This window comes from Neovison vison, chromosome 7, assembly GCF_020171115.1.
Source record: "Neovison vison isolate M4711 chromosome 7, ASM_NN_V1, whole genome shotgun sequence".
Taxonomy (NCBI): Eukaryota; Metazoa; Chordata; class Mammalia; order Carnivora; family Mustelidae; genus Neogale; species Neogale vison.
In genome coordinates this window covers 157710257-157735628 of record NC_058097.1, presented here as the reverse complement: position 1 = coordinate 157735628, position 25372 = coordinate 157710257, and the positions used below count along the sequence as shown (strand labels likewise).

General features: G+C 40.4%; 1 protein-coding gene across 6 annotated transcripts in view; it reads right to left on the bottom strand.

Annotated features, from left to right (window-relative positions):
• The window catches only part of ZNF143 (zinc finger protein 143), a 61444-nt gene that overhangs the window by 16468 nt on the left and 19604 nt on the right, over positions 1 to 25372 (bottom strand). For 5 of the 6 annotated variants that reach the window (XM_044258802.1, XM_044258803.1, XM_044258800.1 and 2 more), the window contains 7 exons: positions 24507 to 24703; positions 23457 to 23531; positions 12860 to 12979; positions 11306 to 11381; positions 10464 to 10589; positions 6908 to 7087; positions 1080 to 1307 (listed from right to left, as the gene is read on the bottom strand). In XM_044258802.1, the coding sequence (XP_044114737.1) occupies positions 1080 to 1307; positions 6908 to 7087; positions 10464 to 10589; positions 11306 to 11381; positions 12860 to 12979; positions 23457 to 23531; positions 24507 to 24703 (1002 nt within the window). The remainder of the gene's footprint in view (positions 1 to 1079; positions 1308 to 6907; positions 7088 to 10463; positions 10590 to 11305; positions 11382 to 12859; positions 12980 to 23456; positions 23532 to 24506; positions 24704 to 25372) is intronic. The other variant, XM_044258806.1, reaches the window with a different exon arrangement.

Here is a 25372-nt window from a genome sequence, read left to right as displayed (position 1 = left end):
GTATTTATTTATTTGATAGAGAGATAGACAGCACAAGCAGGCAGAACGGTAGGCAGAGGGAGAGGAAGAAGCAGACTCCCCGCCGAGCAGGAATCCCGATGCGGGGCTCAATCCCAGCAAGACCTGAGCTGAAGGCAGCTACCCAACTGACTGAGCCACCCAGGCACCCCTGGCCAGACTTCTTTTAGTCTCTCCAATTTACTTTGCTCCCTTCACCCTGAGGTCTTTCTGTATGTGCCCTTCCCTCTATTGGAATGTCCTCTTGACTTTGCTCCTTATTTCCCCTTCTTGCCAAATCCCTGCCTCTCCACCACATTTACCTCCATCCACCCTCTCCCATCTCTCCTAGTAGCTGTCACTTTAACCTATTTAAGAACTGTGCCTAGCTAACCTGTAATGAACTTTACAAAACTAGGAAGCTCACATGGCCTTTGCAAGTGATTTACTGCAACTCTTTGCCTTCACAGTCTATTATACCTAGCGGTCACTTAATAAGCAGCAAAAGAAGTCACTCAAACTCAGCTCGAAGCAAGGCGAAACTGTTCTAGACATCGGGGAGGCAGTGGGTCCTTCCTCTGCTTCCCGGCGTGGCAGACCCCTCTGCTCCTACCACTCAGGCCACTGTCACTTGAAATAAGCTTAATCTCCAAGCTGCCAGGTTCCAGGACTTCTTTAGTGACAATACAGCTTTTCTTGCTGAACAGAAGCCACAGTCTAGAGCTAAAACCCTCCGTCCTATATGCAAATGGAACCAGGTCTGACAAAAGAAAAACTGCCATTTGAGCTAAGCTGTGGGTCCTAAACCCACTCTATTGCGATCCTTCTGTTTAACAAGAGGAGAACCAAACAGGGAACAAAACAAAACAAAACAAAAACACCTTCCAGACTAGGTCAACTTCCCTTAGATGTCCCAGAGCACCAAGCCCATTTCTTTGACAGCACTTACTACAGTTGTAAATTCTATGTCTGTGTGATTATTTGAATAAAACTCTGTGATCTGAGGAAATGCTATGAATCACAAATTATGATAGCTGTTAATTCCCTAACATAGACAGAGCTTTACTGGAAAGTACACTCACCTGGGGGAGGCTCAAAGAAGGCTTCCTGCTCCTCCTCGATGGGCTCAGTGTCATTGTGGGCTGTCCGTTTGTGCATGGCCAGCGTGGAGATCTGCTTGTAGGTCTTCCCACAGTGGTTACAGTTGTATGGTTTGGAATGAGTGTGAACAACATGATGTTTGTATAAACTGGAATATTCTGTAAACCTTTTGTCACACCCAGGGACTGTACAAACATATGGCTTTTCACCTAAGTAAAGAACACACACACAAAAAATCAGCTTTGCATATGAAGGCATAATCATTCCATTTCTCCCACGGGGGGTGGGGAGGCAACTAATAGCAAAAATAGATAGTTCTCAGATCTCTTTCTATACCGCCATAAGACAAAACACAAGAAAAGACTCCCTTAACTATGGTTTTTGTCTTGGCTCAAAAGGTAGTCTGATTTCTGAGTCTTATCTCGTGCCTGAATACCATTTTCCCCTTAATTTCAAGGGATGAGAAAAGGACGGAGATGTTGCCAAGTTTAATGTTAAGCTTTGATAAAACTCATTGATTGTTAAGTACAACTAGACAAGCTAGATATTAATACTATACTAAAAAAATAATGCAGTTATTTTTAAAACAAATACATCTTTCCCTAAGGGTTTTATAAGGACAATAAAAAATGATTGCCTAAAAAGTCTACTAGACATGGTCTAGACACTTAGAAATCTAAAAGGAGATACCCATATAATTTCTAAAATGTGCACACGCACGTGTGTATACACGCGCATGTCTTATTTCATTCTCATTTGTACCATTCCTTGGGTAATCACATTTTCTTGCATGGTTCTAAACACAGTAGAACCACCCACAAACAGTAAAATCTCACCCTGATGTAATCTGTAACATAAGTTTGAGCATAAAGTAATTGGAAATTGCTTCCTTCCTCTGCCCAGTCTATGTTCCCAAAGCTGGGTAGGTTAATGTTCTTATCTTGGTAAACGTCTGTGGGACAGACGTGGTAAGTAAGGGCAAGGCCAGGAAGGGAAATGGCAGGCAATTCCAAACAGAAAAGCTGCTCCATTGATATTCAGGCTGGAGCAGAAACCGCCCCTAGGTGGCACCAAACCACAGTCAAGGCAGAAGTGGATTTGAATTGGGCTTTGGCGCTCCCTACTGGCTATCTGCGCAGCCTCAACTGGGTCCTCTAACCAAACCTGAAAGAATGGGTTGCATTTTACATAGCTGAATATTTGCACTCCACTTATAGCATAATGTGGGCATTTACTGTATTATCTACCTGATATCATTAGCTAATATTTTCTTCCACTCCAGACATCCTCTGGGTCAGACCAAAAATTATAGCTCTGTACTGCATCTCTCTAATTCACTGCTTCTCAATCACATAAAAGACCAGGTAGGTGGTAATTTCTTTATGTATTTTTACACACACACATACACACACACACACACACACACACACACACACACCTGGAGCTTGCTAAATATATACCGATGCCTGGATTTCATTCCATAAAATTATGTCAGATTTGTGCAGACAGAATATGGTGAATAAGTCTATTTTTAGAAAAGTGAATCCAATGTACGGTCACATTCAAGAGCACGACTTTATTTAAATGTTCCAAACCTCTAAACTTAATGTAGGCATCCCTCTTACTGGAATCTAATTTGCACATTAAACATGTGGAATAGTAAACTCTTAGGTAATGCATCTATATTCCACTTGCTTTACATCAGAAAAATAATGTTTTCCCAGCCCATCTAAAAATTCCAGCCAATGGGCACTTGGGTGCTCAGTTGGTTAAGCATCTGCCTTCGGCTCAGGTCATGATCCCAGGGTCCCTGCTCATCAGGGAGTCTGCTTCTCCCTCTCCCTAGGCCCATCTCCCCTGTCTTGTGCATTCTCTCTTTGAGAAATAAATAAAATCTTTTAAAGATTAAAAAAAAAAACCCAAAACAGCCAATTTCCCCAAATATCATACAAAGGCTCTTAAGCACCTGTGTTATAATCCACCAAGAACATCTACCTAATATGAAGTACTTCAAACACCAGTTATCTAATTATTTAACATTCAGTGAACTCAGTAGTAGGTATATGATGATTTGTAATACACAATGATACAGTACAGAATCAGGAATTCTGTTTTCCTTTTACAACACAAACATACTATAATCTAAAAATCAAGTATCTTAAAGATATAAAAGAAATATACATTATAGTAGGAAAATATAATTTTTCCTTCTAATCTATGGTGTTCTTTTCCATTTTTTAAGAGAACAGTGTAATCACGGAGGGAACACGATGGCAACAACGCATACTACAAAATGTAAGCACAAGACATGACCGTACAGAAATATGACTTCAGTGTGTCCTATGTTTTCACAATAGACTCACTTAAAATATTTTTCTTTCACAGAAAAATGCATCACAAGTAGATTCATTACAGTGGGCTTTCCGTTTGGATCATAAATTTTGGGTAAAAATTTTGAAAATCCTTACAGCAAACATACAGATGGTTAGAGTTCAAAAGGGGAGAGAGACCCAGAGACTATAGATTCCAAACTGACAATGTTATCTTCCCTTTCTAACCTGCTCTCCCCCTTTTTGTGATTCACACAACCCAGATTGATAGGTTCTTCTTTACACCTCGAGACTAACCAAGTCCTGTGCCAATACCTCTTCAATGTCTTTTCATCTGTATCCTTCCCCATCTCATACTCACTTTGAATATTCTAACAGCCCTCAGTTTACTTGCCATTGGTCTCATTTCCCTTTAACATCTCTCTGTAGGGGTGTCTGGGTGGCTCAGTGGGTTAAGCCTCTGCCTTTGACTCAGGTCATGATCCTGGGGTCCAGGGATTGAGCCCCACATCAGGCTCTCTGCTTAGCAGTGAGCCTGCTCCCCTCTCTCTCTGCCTCTCTGCCTACCTGTGATCTCTGTCAAATAAATAGATAAAAAATTTTTTTTTAAATCTCTCAATAATATGGACTGAGTGATTTTTTTTTCCCTAAGAAAAAGCAAATGTTTGGGTGTCTGGTGGCTCAATCTGTTAAGCGTCTGCCTTCAGCTCAGGTCATGATCCCATCGTCCTGGGATTGAGTCCTGCATCAAGCTTCCTGCTCAGGAGGGAGCCTGCTTCTCCTTCTTCTCCCTGTGTGCTCTCTCTCTCTCAAATATAAATAAAATCTTAAAAAAATAAAAGGCAAACCTTCTTTAAATCCTCTTAAGGTTTCCTCTCTGACCATGGTGATATTCAAATTTGTTAATGTACTCTCTTCAAAGGGAAGGGATTGTTGTGGATCCCTGAAAAGATTTCTAGAGATACTCAGGGATCCGGGGAATACAGCTAGAGAAACACTGCAACTTCTGTAAAAATGTCTTTTAATTTTAAATTAATGCAAAGTTACTCTTTTTTTTTCCCCATTTATTTATTTATTTGTCAGAGAGAGTGAGCACAGGCAGACAGAGTGGCAGGCAGAGGCAGAGGGAGAAGCAGGCTCCCCTCTGAGCTAGGAGCCCGATGTGGGACTCGATCCCAGGATGCTGGGATCATGACCTGAACCGAAGGCAGCTGCTCAACCAACTGAGCCACCCAGGCGTCCCCAAAGTTACTCTTAATAGCAGTAATCAAGACAATGTATTAAACAACTTCTTGAAAAACTAATGTACATTCTGCCTTACCTCCCTTTTGCCTTTCCCTTTCCAACCACTAAAAATACATTTGCAAAGTGCGGCATCAAAATTAAAAACCTTTGTACTGCAAATGGTACCATCAAGAAAGGGAAAAGAAGGGCGCCTGGGTGGCTCAGTGGGTTAAGCCGCTGCCTTCGGCTCAGGTCGTATCTCAGGGTCCTGGGATCGAGTCCCATGTCAGGCTCTCTGCTCAGCAGGGAGCCTGCTTCCTTTCCTCTCTCTGCCTGCCTCTCTGCCTACTTGTGATCTCTCTCTCTGTCAAATAAATAAATAAATAAAAGACCCTGATTCTTCGGAAAAAAAAAAAAAGAAAAAGAAAAGAAAGGGAAAAGAAAACCCACAAAATGGGAGAAAATATCTGTAAATCATGTATCTGATAAGGGACTTGTATCCAGAATATAATAAAGTATTTTTACAACTCAACAATTAAAAGAACCAAATTTGAAAAATGGGCAAAGGATCTGAGTAGACAGTTCCCCAAAGACCTGCATATGGTTAATAAGCACAGGAAAAGATGCTCAACATCTCTCGGATACAGGAAAATGCAAATCAAAAGCACAATGAGATAGATACCATTTCACACCTGCTAGGATGGCTACAAGCAGAAAGATAATAATTGATAGCTGCATTGTGGAGCACTGGAAACCTCACATGTCACTAGAGAAAAAGCAGTTTGGAAGTTCCTCAAAATGTTAAACACAGAGTTGCCATGTGAACCAGCAATTCCAGTCCTAAGTATACATCCAAGAGAAATGAAAATAGAATTCCACGCAAACACTTGTACATGAATGCCCAGAGCAGCATTATTCATAACAGCCAAAGTGAAAGCCACTGGTCAATGGAGAAATAAAATGTGACACATTCATATAATGGAATAATATTCAGTAATTAACAGGAAAGAACTACGGATACATGCTGTGACATGGCTGAGCCTCAAAACCCCTGCTAAGTGAAAGAAGTCAAATGCAAAACCCCCTAGGTTATAGGATTCCATGTGGCTAAAATGTCCAGAATGGGCAAATCCATAAGGACAGAACGAAGACTGCTTACAGCTAGTGGGTGGCGGTGGGAGGAGACTGCTAAGTACGGAGTTTCTTTTAGGTGGAATGAAAATGCTCTAAAATTGGGTCGTGCTGATGGTACAACCCTGTGACTATGCTAAGTAACAGTGAATTATATACTTCAGTTAATGAATTTATTCATTTTTACTGAGGAAGAGTTGGCACACAATGAATCATATTTTTAAGTGATTATACATTATGTGAATTATATAAAGCTGTTTTTTAAAGAAGAATATAGCCACAGACTGCCCCTTTCCCTCTGCCCCATAAACACCACAAAGGCCAGTTTAAGAAACACCCTCACCATGACAGCACATACACAAGGCTCCTGCCTGTCCCTCCAACCTCACTTCACGCTTGTCTTCTATGTGTGCCCTAGGCCTGCCATATTCTCCAAATAAATCATGCTTTTAGTACCTTTGTGCCTTTAACTGTGACATTTCCCCTGTCAGGAATCATGGTCCCCCTTCCTTCTACCTAGGAAATTTTAGGACTCCGTCTAAAAGTCAATTTCCGGGGCGCCTGGGTGGCTCAGTGGGTTAAAGCCTCTGCCTTCAGCTGAGGTCATAATCCCAGGGTCCTGGGATCGAGTCCTTGGGCTCGCTTCCCTTCCTCTCTCTCTGCCTGCCTCTCTGCTTCCTTGTGATCTCTGTCTGTCAAATAAATAAATAAAAGCTTAAAAAAAAATAATAAAATAATAAAAGTCAATTTCCCCTGGAAAGCCTTCCCTGAATGCTTCTCCCTTCTCACAGAGATGGCTGCTCCCCTCTCTACTCCCAAAACATCTTGTTCAAGGAATGGGAGACACTCTGCACTCCATAGCAATTAGAGGTCTATCATCTCTCCCCAGTTTAATTGCCCTTGACCATGTCGTATCTGTCTCTGTATCTCTGATGCTCGGCAGGGGAACACACAACAGATGTTCAGTGTCTGTTAAATAAATCAATGTATAAAAGCTAATGGGAAGGTTTTTTTGAAGTTGCTTAATCCCCCTCCACCACGCCAAGTGTTAGGAGGAGGGAAGGAATGACTGGAAAATGGTTTATGGAAGAAAGACAGAGACAAAAAAAATTGGAGACAGTTACCTGTGTGTATTCTCACGTGATTTTTATAATTGGTTGCACTGGCAAATGCCCTCCCACATCCTGGTTCTGTGCAGTAATACGGTCTTTCTCCTGTATGTGTCCTAATGTGCACTTTTCTGATATTTGATGTTGTAAAAGACCGACCGCAGCCTTCAAAAGGACATTTAAAAGGCCTTTCACCTGAAAACACACACACAAAAAAATTACATGGTGCAAAAAAAAAAATTTTTTTTTAAAGCTTTTATTTTTTTGAGAGAGAGAGAATGAGAGAGTGAGTATAAGCAGGGGTAGGGGGAGAGGGAGAAACAGACTCCCCACTGAGCAGAGAGCTTGATTTGGGTCTCGATCCCAGGACTCTGGGATCACGACCTGAACTGAAGGCAGATGCTTAACCAACTGAGCTACCCAGGCACTCCAAAAATTGAAATGTCTTATCCTTCAATTCTGCCTAGGATTATACTCAAGACTCTAGTCTTCCGGTTCAGGGCTTCCCTTTCAGGGTTTTTTCCTTTTTTTCCCTGTAAATAGTATCTTCAACTCCAAATTTAAATTTCTTTTCTTTTCTTTTTTTTTTTTTAAAGATTTTACTTATTTGACAGAGAGAAAGATCACAAGTAGGCAGAGAGGCAGGCAGAGAGGGAGGAGGAAGCAGGCTCCTTGCTGAGCAGAGAGCCCGATGTGGGGCTCGATCCCCGGTCCCTGAGATCATGACCTGAGCTGAAGGCAGAGACTTAACCCACTGAGCCACCCAGGTGCTCCCAAATTTAAATTTCTATAGGAAATCAGAATATTGTTCAAAACTTGTCACTGATTGCATGACCTTCCAAGATGGGAGTCATCCAGATGGGCATATTAAGAAAATGAGCTAAGAAAAAAAATCAGAAAGAAATACAAAAGAAAAATAGAGTCAAGAATAAGAATTATAGGGAAACCTGGGGGGCTCAGTTGGTTAAGCGTCTGCCTTTGGCTCAGGTCATGATCCGAAGGTCCTGGGATCGAGCCTCACACTGGGCTCCTTGCTCAGCGGGGATCCTGCTTCTCCCTCTCCCTCTGCCTGCTGCTCTCCCTGCTTGCATGAGCGCTCTTGCTCTTTCTCTCTCTTGCTCTTTCTCTGACAAATAAATAAATAAAATCATTAAAAAAAATTTTTTTTAAAGAGTAAGAATAGTATTTGAACAATAAAAAATAAAAATAAATTAAAAAATCAATTAACTAGAAAAAAAAGTCTGAACCCTAGAATCCCCCAAAAGCTTATATCCTAACTCAATTTATAATATTTTGAAAAAATTTTTGTTTTTCTAAAAATCTAGTGTCTAGCATATAATACATATCAATATACTTGCTGAATATATTATTGTGCTCATAATCCAAGCTTATGAAAAAGTCTATTCTGCCAATTACATTCCTTTTCTTCATACTTGCTTTATACAACCTCAGAACTTAAAGGGCCTTTAAACTGTTAGGCAGGAAGCAGTCTTTGGTTTTGATTCCCATGTGCCCTATTTAGAATAAGCTCAAATTCAGCAAACAACTTTTGTGGTTAAAAAAAATAATCTGTGTGTATGTAGATAAACAAATATTTACCTATATATAAAAGTTGGTTATTTTATTTTGGCCAAGTGAAATTATGATTTACCTGCTGCTAAAAATCATTCCAAAATAAATCATTTAAAAAGGAGCAGGAACCTCTGATCCTTTCTTTAAAGAAAGTTTTTTTTTTTTCCCCCTCAATATGTTAACCTAAGGAAAAGAGTCTGTCTTGGGTAAGTTCCTTCTCTCTGACTCTAGATGACCTTAACATTTTCCTAGCTCTGACCTGCTGTGATAAGGAATCTAGCATTCCAGCAATTCCCATGGTGTTACATACACTACTCCTCTGACCCTGTAGCACCTTGCTTTGTTTTTGCTGAAATCATTTGTGTTTGTAACAGACATCCCTGAAGCCTGCTTACTCAATCCAACATCTTACCAATGAAAATACTCACAATTTAAAAACTGATGCATGACTATATGGTTTGCTAAGTGAGTACTATCAAAGGAATCACAATCCCAATGTTTTGACCAAATATTAATGGAACTAGATTATGTTTTTATGTAACTTTTAAATAACAGGTTGGCATTATACAGCAAATCCAAATAGAATTTGCAGGAATTTGGAAACACTTGCATCTGATAACAATGAATAAAAATAAATACATGAATAAAATAGAAGCAGAGATCTATAGCTTTGTTCCTGAACACCGTAAAGCAAAGCGTATCTGGGATCATATATGAATTATAAGCTAAATTTCAATGACTAGCAAGTCCTCAATGGAAATTTGCTGAACTATTTTGGAATACTTAGAAGTATCTGGGGACAAAGTTATCAGACTATGTTTAAAACATCTGTGGTAAAATTTTAAACTAAATTATTAAGCTATAAATAAGCTTAATCAATAGATTGTAACAGCATCTCTTATCAACAGTTTCTGAGATTCCTCCAGCTCTCATCCAAAGCAAATAATTACCTTTATAATCGGTATTCCAATTCTACAAATAATTAAGAACAAGAAAGAGAGGGGAGGGGAGATAAAAACAAAGTACCCTTTAGGAAAAGGAGAGGAGGAAATTAAAGGGGGTGAGAGATGATCACAAGGAAGTAATAAGCCTTTCTTTCTGTAGGGCTGTTAGGAGTTCATTTTCTTTAGCAGCAACTTGACAAGGAGAAGCAATGCTGAATTGAGAAGGAACTGGGTGCCTTAGGTTCTAGTCTGAGCGGGGCTACGAAGTAGATGTGCAATCCTCGGTAAATAAGCCTATTGCTCAGATAATACCTACAAACTGTATCTATGACTATAGTCTATTGACTATGACTATAATACCTACAAACTGTATCTATGACTATTGTTCATCTTTTTGGGACATGGACCCCTTTGAGAATCTAACAAAATTATGGGCCTTCATCCTGGAAAGATATAAACAGCAAGGAGTTTAAGAGAAACCCTTGAAGCTAACTCTGAAATTTCCAGAGACTCCTTCCCAAGTCCCCTCCCTGCAGATTAAGAATACCTGGCCTCGGGGCACCTGGGTGGCTCAGTCGGTTAAGCACCTGCCTTGGGCTGGGGTCATGACCCCAGAGTCCTGGAATGGGCCCCCGGCATCCAGCTCCCTGCTCAGCAGGGGCTCTGCTTGTCCCTCTCCCACTCCTCCCGCTTATGTTCCCTCTCTTGCTGTCTCTTTATCAAATAAATAAATAATATCTTTAAAAAAATTTTTTTTAAGAATTCCTGGCCTCAGGGTGCCTGGGTGGCTCAGTCAGTAAGCTTCTGACTTCAGTTTGGGTCCTGATCTTGGAGTCCTAGGATTAAGCCCCACATCGGGCTCTGCACTCAGAGGGGAGTCTGCTTAGTTTGCTTGTCCCTCATTCTCTCCCTCTGCCCCTCCCCGCAGCTCATGGGCACACATGTTCTCTCTCTCTCTCACATACATGAATAAAATTAAAAAAAAAAAAAAAATCCTGGTCTTAAATCAGTCAGTCAAATCCCAGCCTACATATGGTATTTCTTCATACCAGTACCTGTATGAGTTCTGATATGTTTCTGTAGATCTCCTGAAGTTTTGAAAGACTTAGTACAATTATCTTCTGAACACCGATATGGCTTTTCTCCTGTATGAGTTCTGACATGACTTTTTAATCCATAACCTTTAAGAAAAATAGAAAAGAAATTTCATTATTTGAGATCCCTCTAAGCACGCCAACTGAGATTAAACAATTGAAAAATATGATATAATACTGGCAAACACAACAGAGCAGCTATCAACAATCGACAAGAATATGACAGCTAAGGGTCATCATGCTGGAAATTCCATAGTTTCAACTCTGTCTAGAAGAGGTTGTATATGTTTCTCTTTTTAAAGTGCCCAAATCTTATTAGATGTTCACAACTCCTACCCCGAAAGCTTGAGGTGGAATTCAGATTAAATGAGGAATAGGGTGGAAGTCAGGAGGCCTGGTCCCAGTGCTGGCCCTGCTGGATGTCTCCCCAGGCAGGCCCCAACCCCTACTAAGTCCCTGTTGCCCATGGTTCCCTCAGGTCTATCCTAATGTTAAATTCTGTGTCTGCTTCTAATGCTTGGCCTTTATTTTTCTGCTAAAAGAAAGCAGAGTATGGAGTGAAACACCACCGCAGGCAGAGGTAGGCCTGAGGAGAAAAATGGAAGCAGAAAGAAAAAGAGAGAGAATAGAGCAAGCAGGACAGGAGAAAGTTAAAGGAGAGACCGAAACCCTGGTTATTGAGCATCTACTAATTCACACAAAGGCAAGCGGTCAATTCCTGCTCCTGGCCAGTCCCTGCCCCTGGCCAGTCCCTGCTTGCCCCCTAAGTGGAACTATGAAATGAAGAAAATTAATGTTTTTACCTGTTGCAAATGCCTTCCCACAGCCTAGATGCTCACACTGATAAGGCCGGTCTCCCGTGTGTGATCGCTCATGGACCTGTCATTAAAATGCAGGCATGAGTCTATTTTCTTCAGGCATCCCTCAGGTAGACAGTCTCAAGAGAGACCTATTTATTCCCCCCCTCCGCCCCGTTGAATTACAGTTGACCTTTGAACCACACAGGGGTTAGGAGTGCTGACCCCCGCCTCTATGCAGTCGAAAATCTGTCTATAACTTCCTGACCCCCCAAAAATGTAAACTACTAATAGCCTACTGATGAACAGAACCCTTACCAAGAGCATAAAGCATAATGAAAGTTTATCATGTTATCACATTATTTCCCATACTATATTCTTCCCAAACAGGAAGCCACAGAAAAGAAAATGTTATTAAAATACATTTACAGTACTATACCGTATTTGAAAAAATTCACATGTAAGAGGACCGCACAGTTCAAACCTGTGTTGTTCGAGGCTGAACTTCAGTCTGTTATTTGTATGTGCTTTTTTTTAAAAAACAAAAGACAGCTTTTCTCAAAAATTATAGCCCACCAATTCTCAATATAGACCTAAATGCTGTATGTTAAGAAGTACTTATTTTAATTACAGAACAGGAGTACTGGAGGTGGTCAGAGGTGTCCGTATGGACACAGACATGGTGAGTGCTAGGAGCAGACCATAGGGAAGCTACACAACGTAAGGTTAAGAGCGTGGAGGCTGCTGAGAGAGGAGCCCTGCCCTGAGGCAAGGCTTCACCGTGGACTAGTGGGATGGCCATGGCAGGTGCCTTCTCTAAGCCTCAACTCCTCTCTGTAAAGCCAAGACATAACCGTATCTACTGTAGAGGGCTGCTGTGGCAAATGAAGAATCACGACAGTGGCCAACATTTACTGAATCTCTACCACGCCATTCTTTTCACTATTTTACGTATATAATATCTATCTATTTATTTCTCATAACCGCTCTGTGAGGGAGGTGCTTTTACCATAAGGAAAATGAGGCCCTAAGACACCAAGTAACAACATGTCAAGGTTACACACCCATGAGTAATGGGGACTGCTATTCTAAACAGGCTAAGTGACCGCCTCCTGACACATTGTAAGTTATTCAGTGAGTGTTAGCTACTGAGTCGTGGTATGTTGTGTGTAGCCCATGTGGCCCATATATTTGAAAGACAAGGCACATGAACAGCAACTTCTGCTAGATTTCAGCAAATCACTGATAACAGAATTACACCACCAGCTCTCCTAAACTTACATAAATTTACATCTGACAAATATATTCAAATACACAGAGTATCTACCACGTGCCAGGTAGAACGACAGACAGAAAGAAAGGAACAGCTCAAGCTCTCGGAGAGTTGACAGTTTCTAAAATCTTCATAGGGTTTTGCATGGCCTGTTCGAGTGTGAGCGTGTGTCTGTATCCTGGTAAGTGAGGGAAAATAACAGCTTTTTAATGCTATTAATATATCGTGTTGGCATTTAATGTCCTCATTATTGTCATACCCAGATAGAGCATTTCCTTTAAACATACCTTAAGGTGATGAGCTGTTGTATACAATTTCCCACATCCATCATATTCACAGCGAAATGCCTTCTCTCCACTCTGCTGGGATTTAGCAGTTACTCTTGTAGCGTGTCCTTGTAAGACAATCTAGATGAAACCAAAAAGGACGGTTTATTCATTCAAAAATAAGGTAGATGAAATTACTATGTGTAGAATAAAAAAGATAAAAAACTGTAATGTGGGTTTCCAGATTCAGATTATTATTTTATAAAGATTCTGTCATGTTGAACCAGTTAGATTATTTCTGTTCCAGAGCTAAAGTCAGCAGCTGGGGAAGAAGTCAAAAGACGAGCTCCATGAGGGGGCAGAGCTAGAGCTCACAGATCTATTCCTGTTCTAGAGAATTCTACCCAGGAAGCATCACCATTGTATGCAAGTATTCTATGACAGGCTCAAGGAGTGTGTGTGTGTATATATATATATATATAGGACATCTGTTCTAAAAACAACGTAAAGAGCATTTTCAACTTCAAGAGCCTTTCAAAGCACTGAAAAACGAGGGGTTTATGTTGCTGTTACCATCACGTGCAGGAGACAGTACAGTGCATCTGATTCTAGTCTATACTTATATTCAGGAGATTTTTCTGGGACTCAACACCACAAGACTTCAAACAATTTTCCTGATTTCAGAAGTTTTTAAAGATGACCACCTATTTTAGAGATTAAGATACCATAAAAATGGAAGAACAACTTTCTACTCTGTGGGCCCTGGGGTGACAGAGCTGTAGGTTAGAGTGCCTTGTTTCACAGTGAAATTTAAAGGCTGAAAATGAGAAGTGAGGCAAGCAGTCCAGACAGAAGTAGAGTATGACCAAAAATATGGAAGTGTGCCTGGAAGAACTAGAAACTTAGTATGAGAGGATTAGGTCTATATGGCAGTTGAGTAACATGAAAAAGAAGGGGAAGCTGAAGATCACATTTGGGAAGAGCTTTAGAAGCCATTCTTCTTTCCTTCTTTCTTTCTTTTTTTAAAGATTTTATTTATTCATTTTGTCAGAGAGGGAGAGCACAAGCAGGGAGAGTGGCAGGCAGAGGGAGAAGCAGGCTCCCCGCTGATCAAGAAGCCCCATGTGTGACTTGATCACAGGAGTGTGGGATCATGGCTTGAGCCAAAGGCGGACACCCAACAGACTGAGCCACCCAGGTGTCCCCAGAAGCCATTCTGAAGAGTAAACCTAGATAATGAATGCAAAGGCAGATATTAACTTTTTTTTTTAAATTTTATTTATTTATTTAACCAAGCCCTACACCCAATGTGGGGCTTGAACTCACAACTCCAAGATCAAGAGTCACATGCTCTTCTGGGGCCCCAACATTTTTAAAGTAAGGGACTGACTGAGATCAGTTCTGTGTTTTATAAAGAGAACTCTGGTAATGGCATGCAACAGTGAAAGACAAAAGGAAACTAAAGTCTGGGTAATCAGGAATATGCAGGGAAGTGGTGAAATCCAGCCTAGGCCAATGACCAAGGAATAGAAAGCAATAGATGATTCTGCAGATATTTTAAGGATGAAGGTGGACAGAGTCCAAATTTCAAAAGCTAAATGAAGAGGCAGGGCTGTATCGGTTATTTCAGTATAGGACAGTCTTTGTGGAAAGAAAAGCCTGATGTATTATCATAAGGGAAATGTCTCAAGGGCAATAGAGAAGCTAATACCAGTGAAATGCTAATCAGCTTCTAAAACCATCTTCAGAAAATGACTTCATTACTACCTTGCTTAATGTATGTTCTGGGAATTAAGAGAGAACCTCAGCTCTGCCATAAATTCACTGTGTGACATTCTGCAAGTCAGTAGGGCTTGCTTGTCTGTATGAAGAACACACTGTCCTAAATCAGTGATTTTTTTTCTTTTTTAAACTTTTTTTAAGGAGTTAAATTCCTTTGCTAGATGAGATCTTACACAGCATTCTACTGCGTAAAACAGATAAAAGCATTCCTGCCTCTGCTGGCCCAGGCAGGTATGGGTGGCTCAAAGCTCTGCTAGTCCTGGAGGGACGGCAAAGAAACCCTAGGACCAGCCCCCACCGAAAAATCAAGAGTTTGAAAACCACCATAGGTAGGAGAAGATAATGCTAATTCCTTTCTAGCTTTAACATTCCAGGGTTCTCGAGGAGGTGCAAATCCCACTGGTAAATAAAGGGCGGAGCCTAAGACTGAATTCCAAAGTGACTTCAATACTAAAGAGGTTCACTGCCCTTTCCTGAGGGGGTGCACTTATGTGCTGCGTGGTGGGGGGTGCTTTGCCTGTGTGCTGCCTTGGTGGTCCTCCGTGACTATCCAATGAATTAACTATTTCCTATGATTTACAAATAAGAAAAACGAGGCTCAGGGTAGTTAAGTAATGTCACTTGCCCAAGGTCAAAGGCTGGGAAGTAGGACTTGAAGCAGATGAGCTCCAGAGTTCACGCTAGTGAGCCACCGGGCTTCAGGCTGCAGCAGCTCAGAGGTAACTGAATGGCAGAGTTTCTGTAGCTGCAGTGACTGAGCTGACAGGGCTGTGGAAAACTGGTGCTTTTACTGCCTAGCTCAGTGCTTGAAATTCCATTTACTGTAAAGGTCTGATACACACGGAAAATAGGACTTTTGTTATCTGACTTATGTAAACCTGTATATATTAGGATGTCAATAATTTATACGCTTGGGAAAGGATAAAATTCAAGCAACCTGAAGAATTTTCAAAAGTATGTTCTCTTTCAAGAGAGGAATTAATTGAAGAAGAAGTGTGGCAACAGAGGGACCTTTAGGGAACATGGGACACATCAAAACTGTCAGGAAGATTTAAGAAAACAAAGGTGTGCCTGGCTGACTCAGTCGGTAGAGTATGTGACTCTTGATCTCAGGGTCATGAGTTTGAGTCCCACACTGGGTGTAGAGCCTACTTAAAGAAACAAACAAAAATCATAGTCATTCTAATAATGGTTATTATTGGGTAGCGGTCCTTCACTTTTTATTTTTATCTCTCTGTACCACTTGGATTTTTTTTTTTTTTTTTGACTTAGAGAGATACAGTGAGAGAGGGAACACAAGCAGGGGAAGTGGGAGAGGGAGAAGCAGGCTCCCCGCCGAGCAGGGAGCCCGACAAGGGGCTCAATCCCTGGACCTTGGGATCATGACCTGAGCGGAAGGCAGACGCCCAACTGACTAAGCCACCTAGGCGCTCCCCATTTGGATTTTTTTTAAGGGTACAATGAGATAAGATTTTTTTTTTAATCTAATTTTTTTTACTTGAGTATAGTTGACACACAACGTTGTATTAGCTATGGGTATAGAGCATAGTGGTTCAATGTCTCTATGTGACATGCCTTACAACAATATAGCTACTGCCTGTCATCATGCAACACTGACTAGTTTCCCTGTGCTGCGCTTTTTATTCCCTCACTGTACTCATTCCATAATTGGAAGCTTGTATCTCCCTCTCCCCTTCACCCATTTTGCCCATCCCCCCCAAACCCCTTCTCTTCTGGCAGGTATCGTTTTGTTCTCTGAATTTAGAGGTCTGATTCTGCTTTTTTGTTAATTTATTTGTCTTGTTTTTTTAGATTCCACACATAAATGAAACCATATGGTATTTGTCTTTCTCCTACTTATTTCATTTGGCATACCCTCTGGGTCCATCTAAGTTGTCACAAATGCAAGATCTCATTTTTTTCATTTTATGCTGCAAAATATTCCATTTTATATATACCATAATTTATTTTATTCATCAGTCAATAGACACTTGGGCTGCTTCCATATCTTCACTATTGTATGTAATGCTGTAATAAAAATAGGAGTGCATATATCTTTTTGAATTAGTATTTTCAGGTCCTCTGCCCATTTTAATCCAATTATTTGTTTTTTTGGTGTTGAATTAAGTTTTTTTTTCTCTCTCTTTTTTTAAAGATTTTATTTATTTATTTGACAGAGATCACAAGTAAGCCGAGACGCAGGCAGAGGGAGAGGAGGGAAGGAGGCTCCCCGCTGAGCAGACAGCCCTATGCGGGACTCGATCCCAGGACCGGAAGATCATGACCTGAGCTGAAGGCAGCGGCTTAACCCACTGAGCCACCCAGGCGCCCGAACTGTTTAAGTTTTTTTTTTTTAATATATAACCTGGATAATAACCCCTTATTGAATATATCATTTGCAAATATCTTCTCCCATTCAGTAGGCTGTTTTGTTTTATTGATGGTTTCCTTTACTGTGCAAAAGCTTTTTATATTAACATAGTCCCAATAGTTAATTTTTGCTTTTGCTTCCCTTGCCTTAGGAGATCTGGCTGCAAAAAATGTTGCCATAGCCAATGTCAAGAAAAATTACTGCCTTTGTTCTTCTTTAAGAGTTTTATGGTTTCAGGTCTCACATTTAGGTATTTTTTTTTTTTTTAGATTTTATTTATTTATTTGACAGAGAGAGAGAAAGAGATCACAAGTAGGCAGAGAGGCAGACAGAGATAGAGAGGGAAGCAGGCTCCCTGCTGAGCAGAGAGCCTGATGCAGGGCTGGATCCCAGGACTCTGATATCATGACCTGAGCCAAAGGCAGAGGCTTAACCCACTGAGCCATCCAGGTGCCCCTCACATTTAGGGCTTTAATCCATTTTGAGTTTATTTTTGTGTATGGTATAAGAAAGTGGTCCAGCCACAGCAGTCAGACAAGCAAAGAAATAAAAGGCATCTATATTAGGAAGAAAGAAGTTAAACTGTTACTACTTGCAGATGACATGATACATATATATAAAAAATCCTGAAGATTCCACCAAAAGAAACTATTAGAATAAATTAATTCAGTAAAGTAGCAGGATATAAAATTAAAACACAGAAATTAGTTGTATTTCTATACTCTAATAATAAAACAGCAAAAAGAGAAGTTAAGAAAATTGGTACATTCCCATTGTACCAAGAAGAATAACATACCTAGGAATAAACTTAACCAAGGAGATGAAGATCTATACTCTGAAAATTATAAAACACTGATGAGAGAAATGGAAGATAAGACAACAAATGGATTTTCTAAAAGTAAACACGCTGATCCTTAAAAAAAAAAAAAAAAGTATGCAGTAGCTACCTACATAGTAAGGTAATTGGTCATTTTGGTTTTTGCCAATGTACTTCTTTGAAATAATTTAAAAAAAAACCTACTAAACGTATTTTTTGAAAAAATCCTGGGTTCTATCTCAGACCTACTGACCAAATCTCTGGAAAATGATCTTAGTCATGGGTTTTTTTTTTGTTGGTTTGTTTTTTTAAGATTTATTTATTTATTTTAACAAAAGAGGGAGAGTGTGAGTGGGGGGTTGGGGCAGAGGGAGGGGAAGCAGACTCCCCACTGAGTGTGGAGCCCAACTCGGGGCTCAATCCCATGACCCTCAGATCATAACCTGAGCCAAAACCAAGATATGGAGGCTTAACCGACAGAGCCACATGCCCCAGTCAGGGGTTATTTTTAAAAGTTCTGTAACTCAATCTTATGTTTGCCCCTGATTAATAACGACTGATCAAATACCTTCCTTTTAGAGATGAAAAGAAAAGGCTTAGAAAAGCAAGGTTTGTTTACTCAAGATCACATAGCTAGATAAAAGTACAGAAAATATGCATGGAATAGGATCCACACTAAAACCGCCACACTAAAGGGCGCCTGGGTGGCTCAGTGAGTTAAGCCGCTGCTTTCGGCTCAGGTCATGATCTCAGGGTCTTGGGATCGAGTCCCGCATCGGGCTCAGCGGGGAGCCTGCTTCCCTCTCTCTCTCTCTGCCTGCCTCTCCGTCTATTTGTGATTTCTCTCTGTCAAATAAATAAATAAAATCTTTAAAAAAAATAAAATAAAATAAAACTGCCTATATATTCAGGCAGGTTTGGGGGGAATCACCCAACCCATGTTCTGGGAGATCTGCCACACCAGCCACAGAGCCTGATAACCAGAACAGATGGTGTATATAAGGCTGACCAGTAACCTATGCCTTACACGGCTCAACTTAAAAATCAAGCTAAGTCCAACTTTCCTTCCCTGGAATATGATCTGAGAAATAAGGAAAATGTTGAGTTAATAGTTGCAGGCGGTAAACCTAAAAAAGCATGACTGTGATGAGCCATATTCAAATACAATGAAAACTGGACACCTGTCTTAAAGAAAGCAGAGATGCCATGGAAGAGGGGAGGAGGAAGAAAAAGGAGTGAGATCAACCTCTAGTCCTGACTTCTTTGCAATTCTGGTTCCTGTGAAGTCTGGCTATCCATCAGTTCATGCTCTTGGCTTCTTATAAGCTCTGCTGTATCCTTACAAGATCTCTTTTTTCCTAAGCTGGCTTTATTGGCTTTCTGTACTTTCTATTAGATTAAAAGTAATATCTGGGGCACCTGGGTGGCTCAGTGGGTTAAAGACTCTGCCTTTGGCTCAGGTCATGATCCCAGGGTCCTGGGATCGAGCCCCACATCGGGCTCTCTGCTCAGCAGGGAGCCTGCTTCCTCCTCTCTCTCTCTGCCTGCCTCTCTGCCTACTTGTGATCTCTGTCTGTCAAATAAATAAATAAAATCTTTAAAAAAAAAAAAGTAATATCTGATTAAACCAGATCTGATCTGATTAAATATCTATCTGATTAATATCTATCTGATTAAAAGTACCAAGCCAAAGCACTTTGATCTCCACTATTTACAATTAGTTTCAAATGAAGTTAAAATAAACTAATGGCTACCATGAAAAAAAGCCTTAGTATTCTAGTATTCTAAGTATTCATGTTAAAGCATGAACAATGTCATATAATACTTACATAGTTACAAATAATGTTCTCATGAGTTACCTAAAATGTCAACCAAATGAAAATCTCATTTGGTTTTCATAACCTCATGAGATGGGTAAGGCAAGTTATTCTCATTTGCCAGATGAGAAAACTCAGATCCAGAGAAGTCAAATGATTTGCTCAGTCACACAGCTATTACATGGTAGAATAGAAACTACATGGACTTTTTATTACACAGGTGTGCTACTTTATACCATGCTGTTTTCTACTTAACTAAGGGTGGTACAGCATGAGGGCAATGATAGCAGTCAGAGTCTCCCCCAAATACCTACCCCATTAGCCTTATAGTTCCCACAAATGAACACTTGGGCATTCTTAAATCGAGTACTTTAGACCACGGTTTTCAAAAATTCGGCACTACTGATATTTTGAACAGGATAATTCTTTGTTGTGGGGGCTGTCCCATGCCTTGCAGGACATCTACCCACTACATGCCAGTAATATTCCTCCAACTGTGACAACCAAAATTGTCTCCAGACATTGCTAACTGTCTTCTGGTGGTGGTGGGGCAGGGGGGAGTTCTGCCCACCCCCATGAGCACAGCTGCTTTAGATCCTCTAGCTATTTCTTGTCTTATGAAATCTGGTTTCATGCAAGGGCAACTCAGCAGCACAATTAGTATGTTTATGTCATAGATGAAAGAAAGAGTTCTAAACTGTAAGCATCAGAATGAAAAAAAAAAATCTACAGCTTTGAAACAAGACTACTTAGAAAAAAATCTACTGTATTAGCTACAGATCTCTTTATTTAAAGTTCAGCCAGGCATGGAGTTAAAAGTTCTTAAGCATTCTGGCAGAAGTAGGAGTACCAAGAGGAGGTGCTGCTTATTTGCAGTGGTTCTTTTGCGGTATCTGACCTTTTAATACTTTGTACTGGACTCTCAACATCAACTATGGTACTAAATTGTATGAAAGGATGGAGGATTCATGAACTTCTGGTCCAGCATTAATGAAGAGAAACAGAAGTCACAGGTGCAAGCCATGTATATAGTTAAAAATGTTCTAGGGGCACTGGCACAGCTAAGTCGGTTAAGCTCCGACTTTCGATCTCAGCTCAGGTCTTGATCTCAGGATTGTGAGTTCAAGCCTGGTGTTGGGCTCCACACTGGGCCTGGACTCCATTCTAAAAAAATATGTTCTACTAATGATGAATTATATGTTGGCTAACTGAAAAAAAAAAAAAAATATATATATATATAGTCTAGTAACCACATTCAAAATGTAAAAAGAAACAGGTAAAACTAACTTTAGTAATTCTTTTATGTAACTCAATGTCTAAAATATTATTTCAACATATAATCAACATGAGAAATTATTGAGATATTTTACATTCTTTTTCTCATAATAAGTTTTCAAAATTCTATATGTATTTTACACTCATAGCACATCTTAATTCTGAGTGGCCACATTTCAAGTGCTCAACATGGCTACCATATCAGATACTTGTAAAGGGAAGGCACAAAAGGCAAAGGAGAAAAAGCTACAGCTACAAAAAAGAAATCCTATTCAAATTCAGTGTTTCCTTGTCTATTGGCACCAACACCAAATGGTTATATGTCTGCAGTAATAGGGCTTTTTACAACATTTTCCTTTAGCAGTACTGAATTTCTAGTTATGTTTCTGGATTCATAAATAATTATTAATGATAATAGAACTTTTTTAAAAAAAGACTTTATTTATTTGACAGCGAAAGAGAGAGTGAGTGAGTGAGAGAGAGAGAGCATGAGCAGGGTGAGAGGCAGAGGGAGAAGCAGACTCCCCTGTGAGCAGAAAGCCCGATGTGGGGCTCCATACCAGGACCCTGGGATCATGACCCGAGCTGAAGGCAGATGCTTAACTGACTGAACCACCCAAGCGCCCCTGTAATAGACTTTTATGAGAGACTTTTATGGTAACAGTATAATGTTATACAGTCCAGTGGTAAATTCACTCAATTTTTTAAGACCCATTCTATGTTAGTTTATTACAAGTGTAGCTACAACTGTAACTGTCTCTCTTTAAAAATATTCCATTATTGGAGACGCCTGGGTGGCTCAGTTGGTTAAGTGGCTGCCTTCGACTCAGGTCATGATCCCAGCGTCCTGGGATTGAGTCCCACATGGGGCTCCTTGCTCGGCAGGGAGCCTGCTTCTCCCTCTGCCTCTGCCTGCCACTCTGTCTGCCTGTGCTCGCTCGCTTGCTCTCCTTCTCTCTGACAAATAAATAAATAAAATCTTAAATAAATAAATAATTCCATTATTTAAAAACTTAATTGTTAGTTACTAATAAGGGACAGACTCCAAGGCACTGACCTACCTCTCTTGAATATATTCATACCTCATTTGCATTTTAGTAGAACTTGACTCGGTGGATTTGACATACTGCAGTACAAAAAATATTTCTCATTTTATGACTTCAAAGACTTGAAAATTTCACCAAGAATCACACAGTATCAAAAGCTGATGGGCTTGGTGAATTGCCAACTACTGTTCATACTACCGCCCCTTCGTGATACCACTTGAGAAAAGAAACAGAAATCCTGGCTCTTCACCAATGTTCAGAAGTATTACATTTCTGGGGTGCTTAGGTGGCTCAGTTGGTTAAGCCACTGACTTTGGCTCGGGTCATGATCCTGGGGTCCGGGGATAGAGCCCCACATCGGTCTCCCTGCTCTCCGGGAAGCCTGCTTCTCCCTCTCCCACTCACCCAGCTTGTGTTCCCTCTCTCGTCCTGTGTCTCTCTGACAAATAAATAAAATAAAATAAAAGAAGTATCACATTTCTACCAGCGATTTCAGTGATTCCTGTCATTTGATCATTTACTATTATTATAAACTTAAAATCTTCTCTGAAACTTCTAATAGTATCACTCTGTGGTAAGTGGTGATACTAACGTTCAAGTTAAAATTGTGGCCCGGAAGGAATCACTTTGGAACAGGAGTTAAGTATGACAAAACTATCAAAGAATATGAACAAATGCCACGAGGGAACAATTGGCAAACTATTAGAGGTAGCTGCTAAGAAAATAAGGCACAGCATTAAAGCAAGAATATTCTACAATGATTATATAACTCCCAAATACCTACCAAACTCCCCAAACAAACAGGTAATTCAAAGCAGAATCCTGAATTATGCCAGTTTGGGATTTTTGACTTGTATATCTCCCAGAAAGCATCTGTGACTACTTCGCACTTAGTATAAAACTTTTAGAGACACTGCTGCTGTGGGCTGTTGTTTGGGTAATGGATGCCCAATGACTGGACCCAGGGTGAGCATCTGAATTAAGGATAGCCAACCCGTGGCCATGCGCAGTAGCCAACCCGTGGCCATGAGCAGCCTGGGAAGCAGTCTGGTACAAAAAGCATAAACGTCTTTGCCCAGTATGAACAAGGATGATTAGCAAGGCTGGACCTTCTCTATGGAAGTTGAAAAGGAAAGTATATGAGGAACCAGGTGGAAGCAAAAGAAACAAAAAGACACAACGAGCAAAGCAGGGAGGGTGAGTTAGTCACAGTAATGGTGGGGCCCCAGAGGAAGGATCCATAACCTGCCATGCCAGCCTCCAAAACTGCCTTGGATTCCAGAACATAAACTTCATTGGGATTTCTGGGATACTTCTATTTCTTTAGTGCCACTGTAGATCCATAATAAATCCTGAGAGCGGAGGTAGTTCGAGAAAGCTACTGCCTAATACGTACCTGGTAAGATCTTTCTATAGAGGTAGTAAGTTCTCTACTCTTGCTTTCACTCACACAAGGGCCTTCAAATGCTAAGGGAAAGAAATTCTTCTGTAAAAAAGTAGCTCTACATACCTGCATTTTTTTCTCTTGTTCATTTTCTCCAATCATCCCAGTACCTGTTACACTTTCACTGCCATCAATGGACACCTAGAAGAATAAAATAAAGCTTTAAAAAGTTTCACCTTTTGGGCCGCCTGGGTGGCTCAGTGGGTTAAACCTCTGCCTTTGGCTCGGGTCATGATCCCAGGGTGCTGGGATCGAGCTCCACGTCGGGCTCTCTGCTCAGCGGGGAGCCTGCTTCCCCCTCTCTCTCTGCCTGCCTCTCTCTGCCTGCTGCTCTGCCTACTTGTGATCTCTGTCAAATAAATAAATAAAATATTTAAAAAAAAAAAGTTTCACCCTTTGACACTTCTTTGGGTGATAAGTACATAGGGATTCATTATCATTTATTCTTGTGTGTGTTTGAAATTTTCTACTATAAAAAAAAGTGGGGAAAAGAAACCTTTTAAATTGTATGAAAGATACATGTTCCATGCAAGGAAAAAACCCAGTATTTTTTTTTTTTTTAAGATTTTATTTATTTATTTGACAGAGAGAGATCACAAGCAGGCAGAGAGAGAGGAGGAAGCAGGCTTCCTGCTGAGCAGAGAGCCCGATGCGGGGCTCGATCCCAGGACCCTGAGATCATGACCTGAGCCGAAGGCAGCGGCTTAACCACTGAGCCACCCAGGCGCCCCAAAACCCAGTATTTTTGATGTAAAACTTCACTGAGACTTTCCTTCACTTTTTCCAATCTCTAATTTCTGCTTCTTAATTCATAAACTGTTCCATCTATACTTTATTATTTATTTTACGGCACTCATCCTTGAATATATCTTTCTGTGACTTATCAGTCCCCATTTCTTTTCTATAAGCTCTTATTCCATTCCTGTTATCTGTACTTAACTATATTTTCCTACACTTCACTTCTTTTAAGATAAATGCTGATCTCCTTAAGGCAGTCTGATTTTGACTTTGAATTGCTAGTTTCTTCTTCGATAAAGTAGACTTTTTTTTGTTTTATTTTAATGAAAAGTAAAGAAGCTATATCTGGGACGTTCTTGACACTGTAAAATGCTGTACCTTTGCTGCATACTGTTCCAGAGCACTGATGGTATCGGGGTCAATCGTGGCATCTCCAGTGTGCAGACCTGCCACCGTCCCATCAGCCTGAATTGCCAAGATGGTGTCAGACTGCGGGACCTGCACCGCATGGTGGATGTACGCAGTGGTGCCGTCTTCCAGCTGCACTGCCTGTAAGGCGCTCTGGTCATAACTGTCTGGGGGAGAGGAAGAGAAGGGCATGAAATTATAGGTAGTCTGACAGAGTTACAGATTTAAAGGAAGAAGGGAAGGAACTTTGGCTGAGTAGGTCCATGTGCTTCACATGTGTGCTCTCCTTCAGTTCCTCACAATTCTGTGAGGTAGGTGTATGTACCACCCTCATTCAGGAAAAGGGAAACTGAGTTCTGGGGGAAGTAAAGTCACTTTCCTTAGGAACCAGAAAATGGAAAAAACTAACAATTAACAGTCAAAATCAGTATGTGGAGGAACCAGGATCTAAACTCATGCCAGGATGACTCCAAAGTCCATGGGCTTTTTTTTCCCCTTCTAAATAAGCATGTTCAGATATATAGAGCTTTGTAAAATCATAAATCTAGACAATCACAATGAATCTGTGATTAAGTTCCCCTGCCAAAGAAAAAAATTCAGTTTACATCTTCTTAACTTAAATTAAATTACTTACAAATTTAAGTATTCCAAATTTTAAAAAATTTCCCCCTTTGGTTTCACAACTAAAGTCTTTCTAAAACATGTAATGTCATTCTATAATATATTCTATAAGGTAATAATAGCTCACATTTTTCAAGCCTTTACTAGGGGACAAATAGTATGGTTTACATATGTTTGCACATTTTGTCCTCAAAACTACCCTATGATGAGGATAC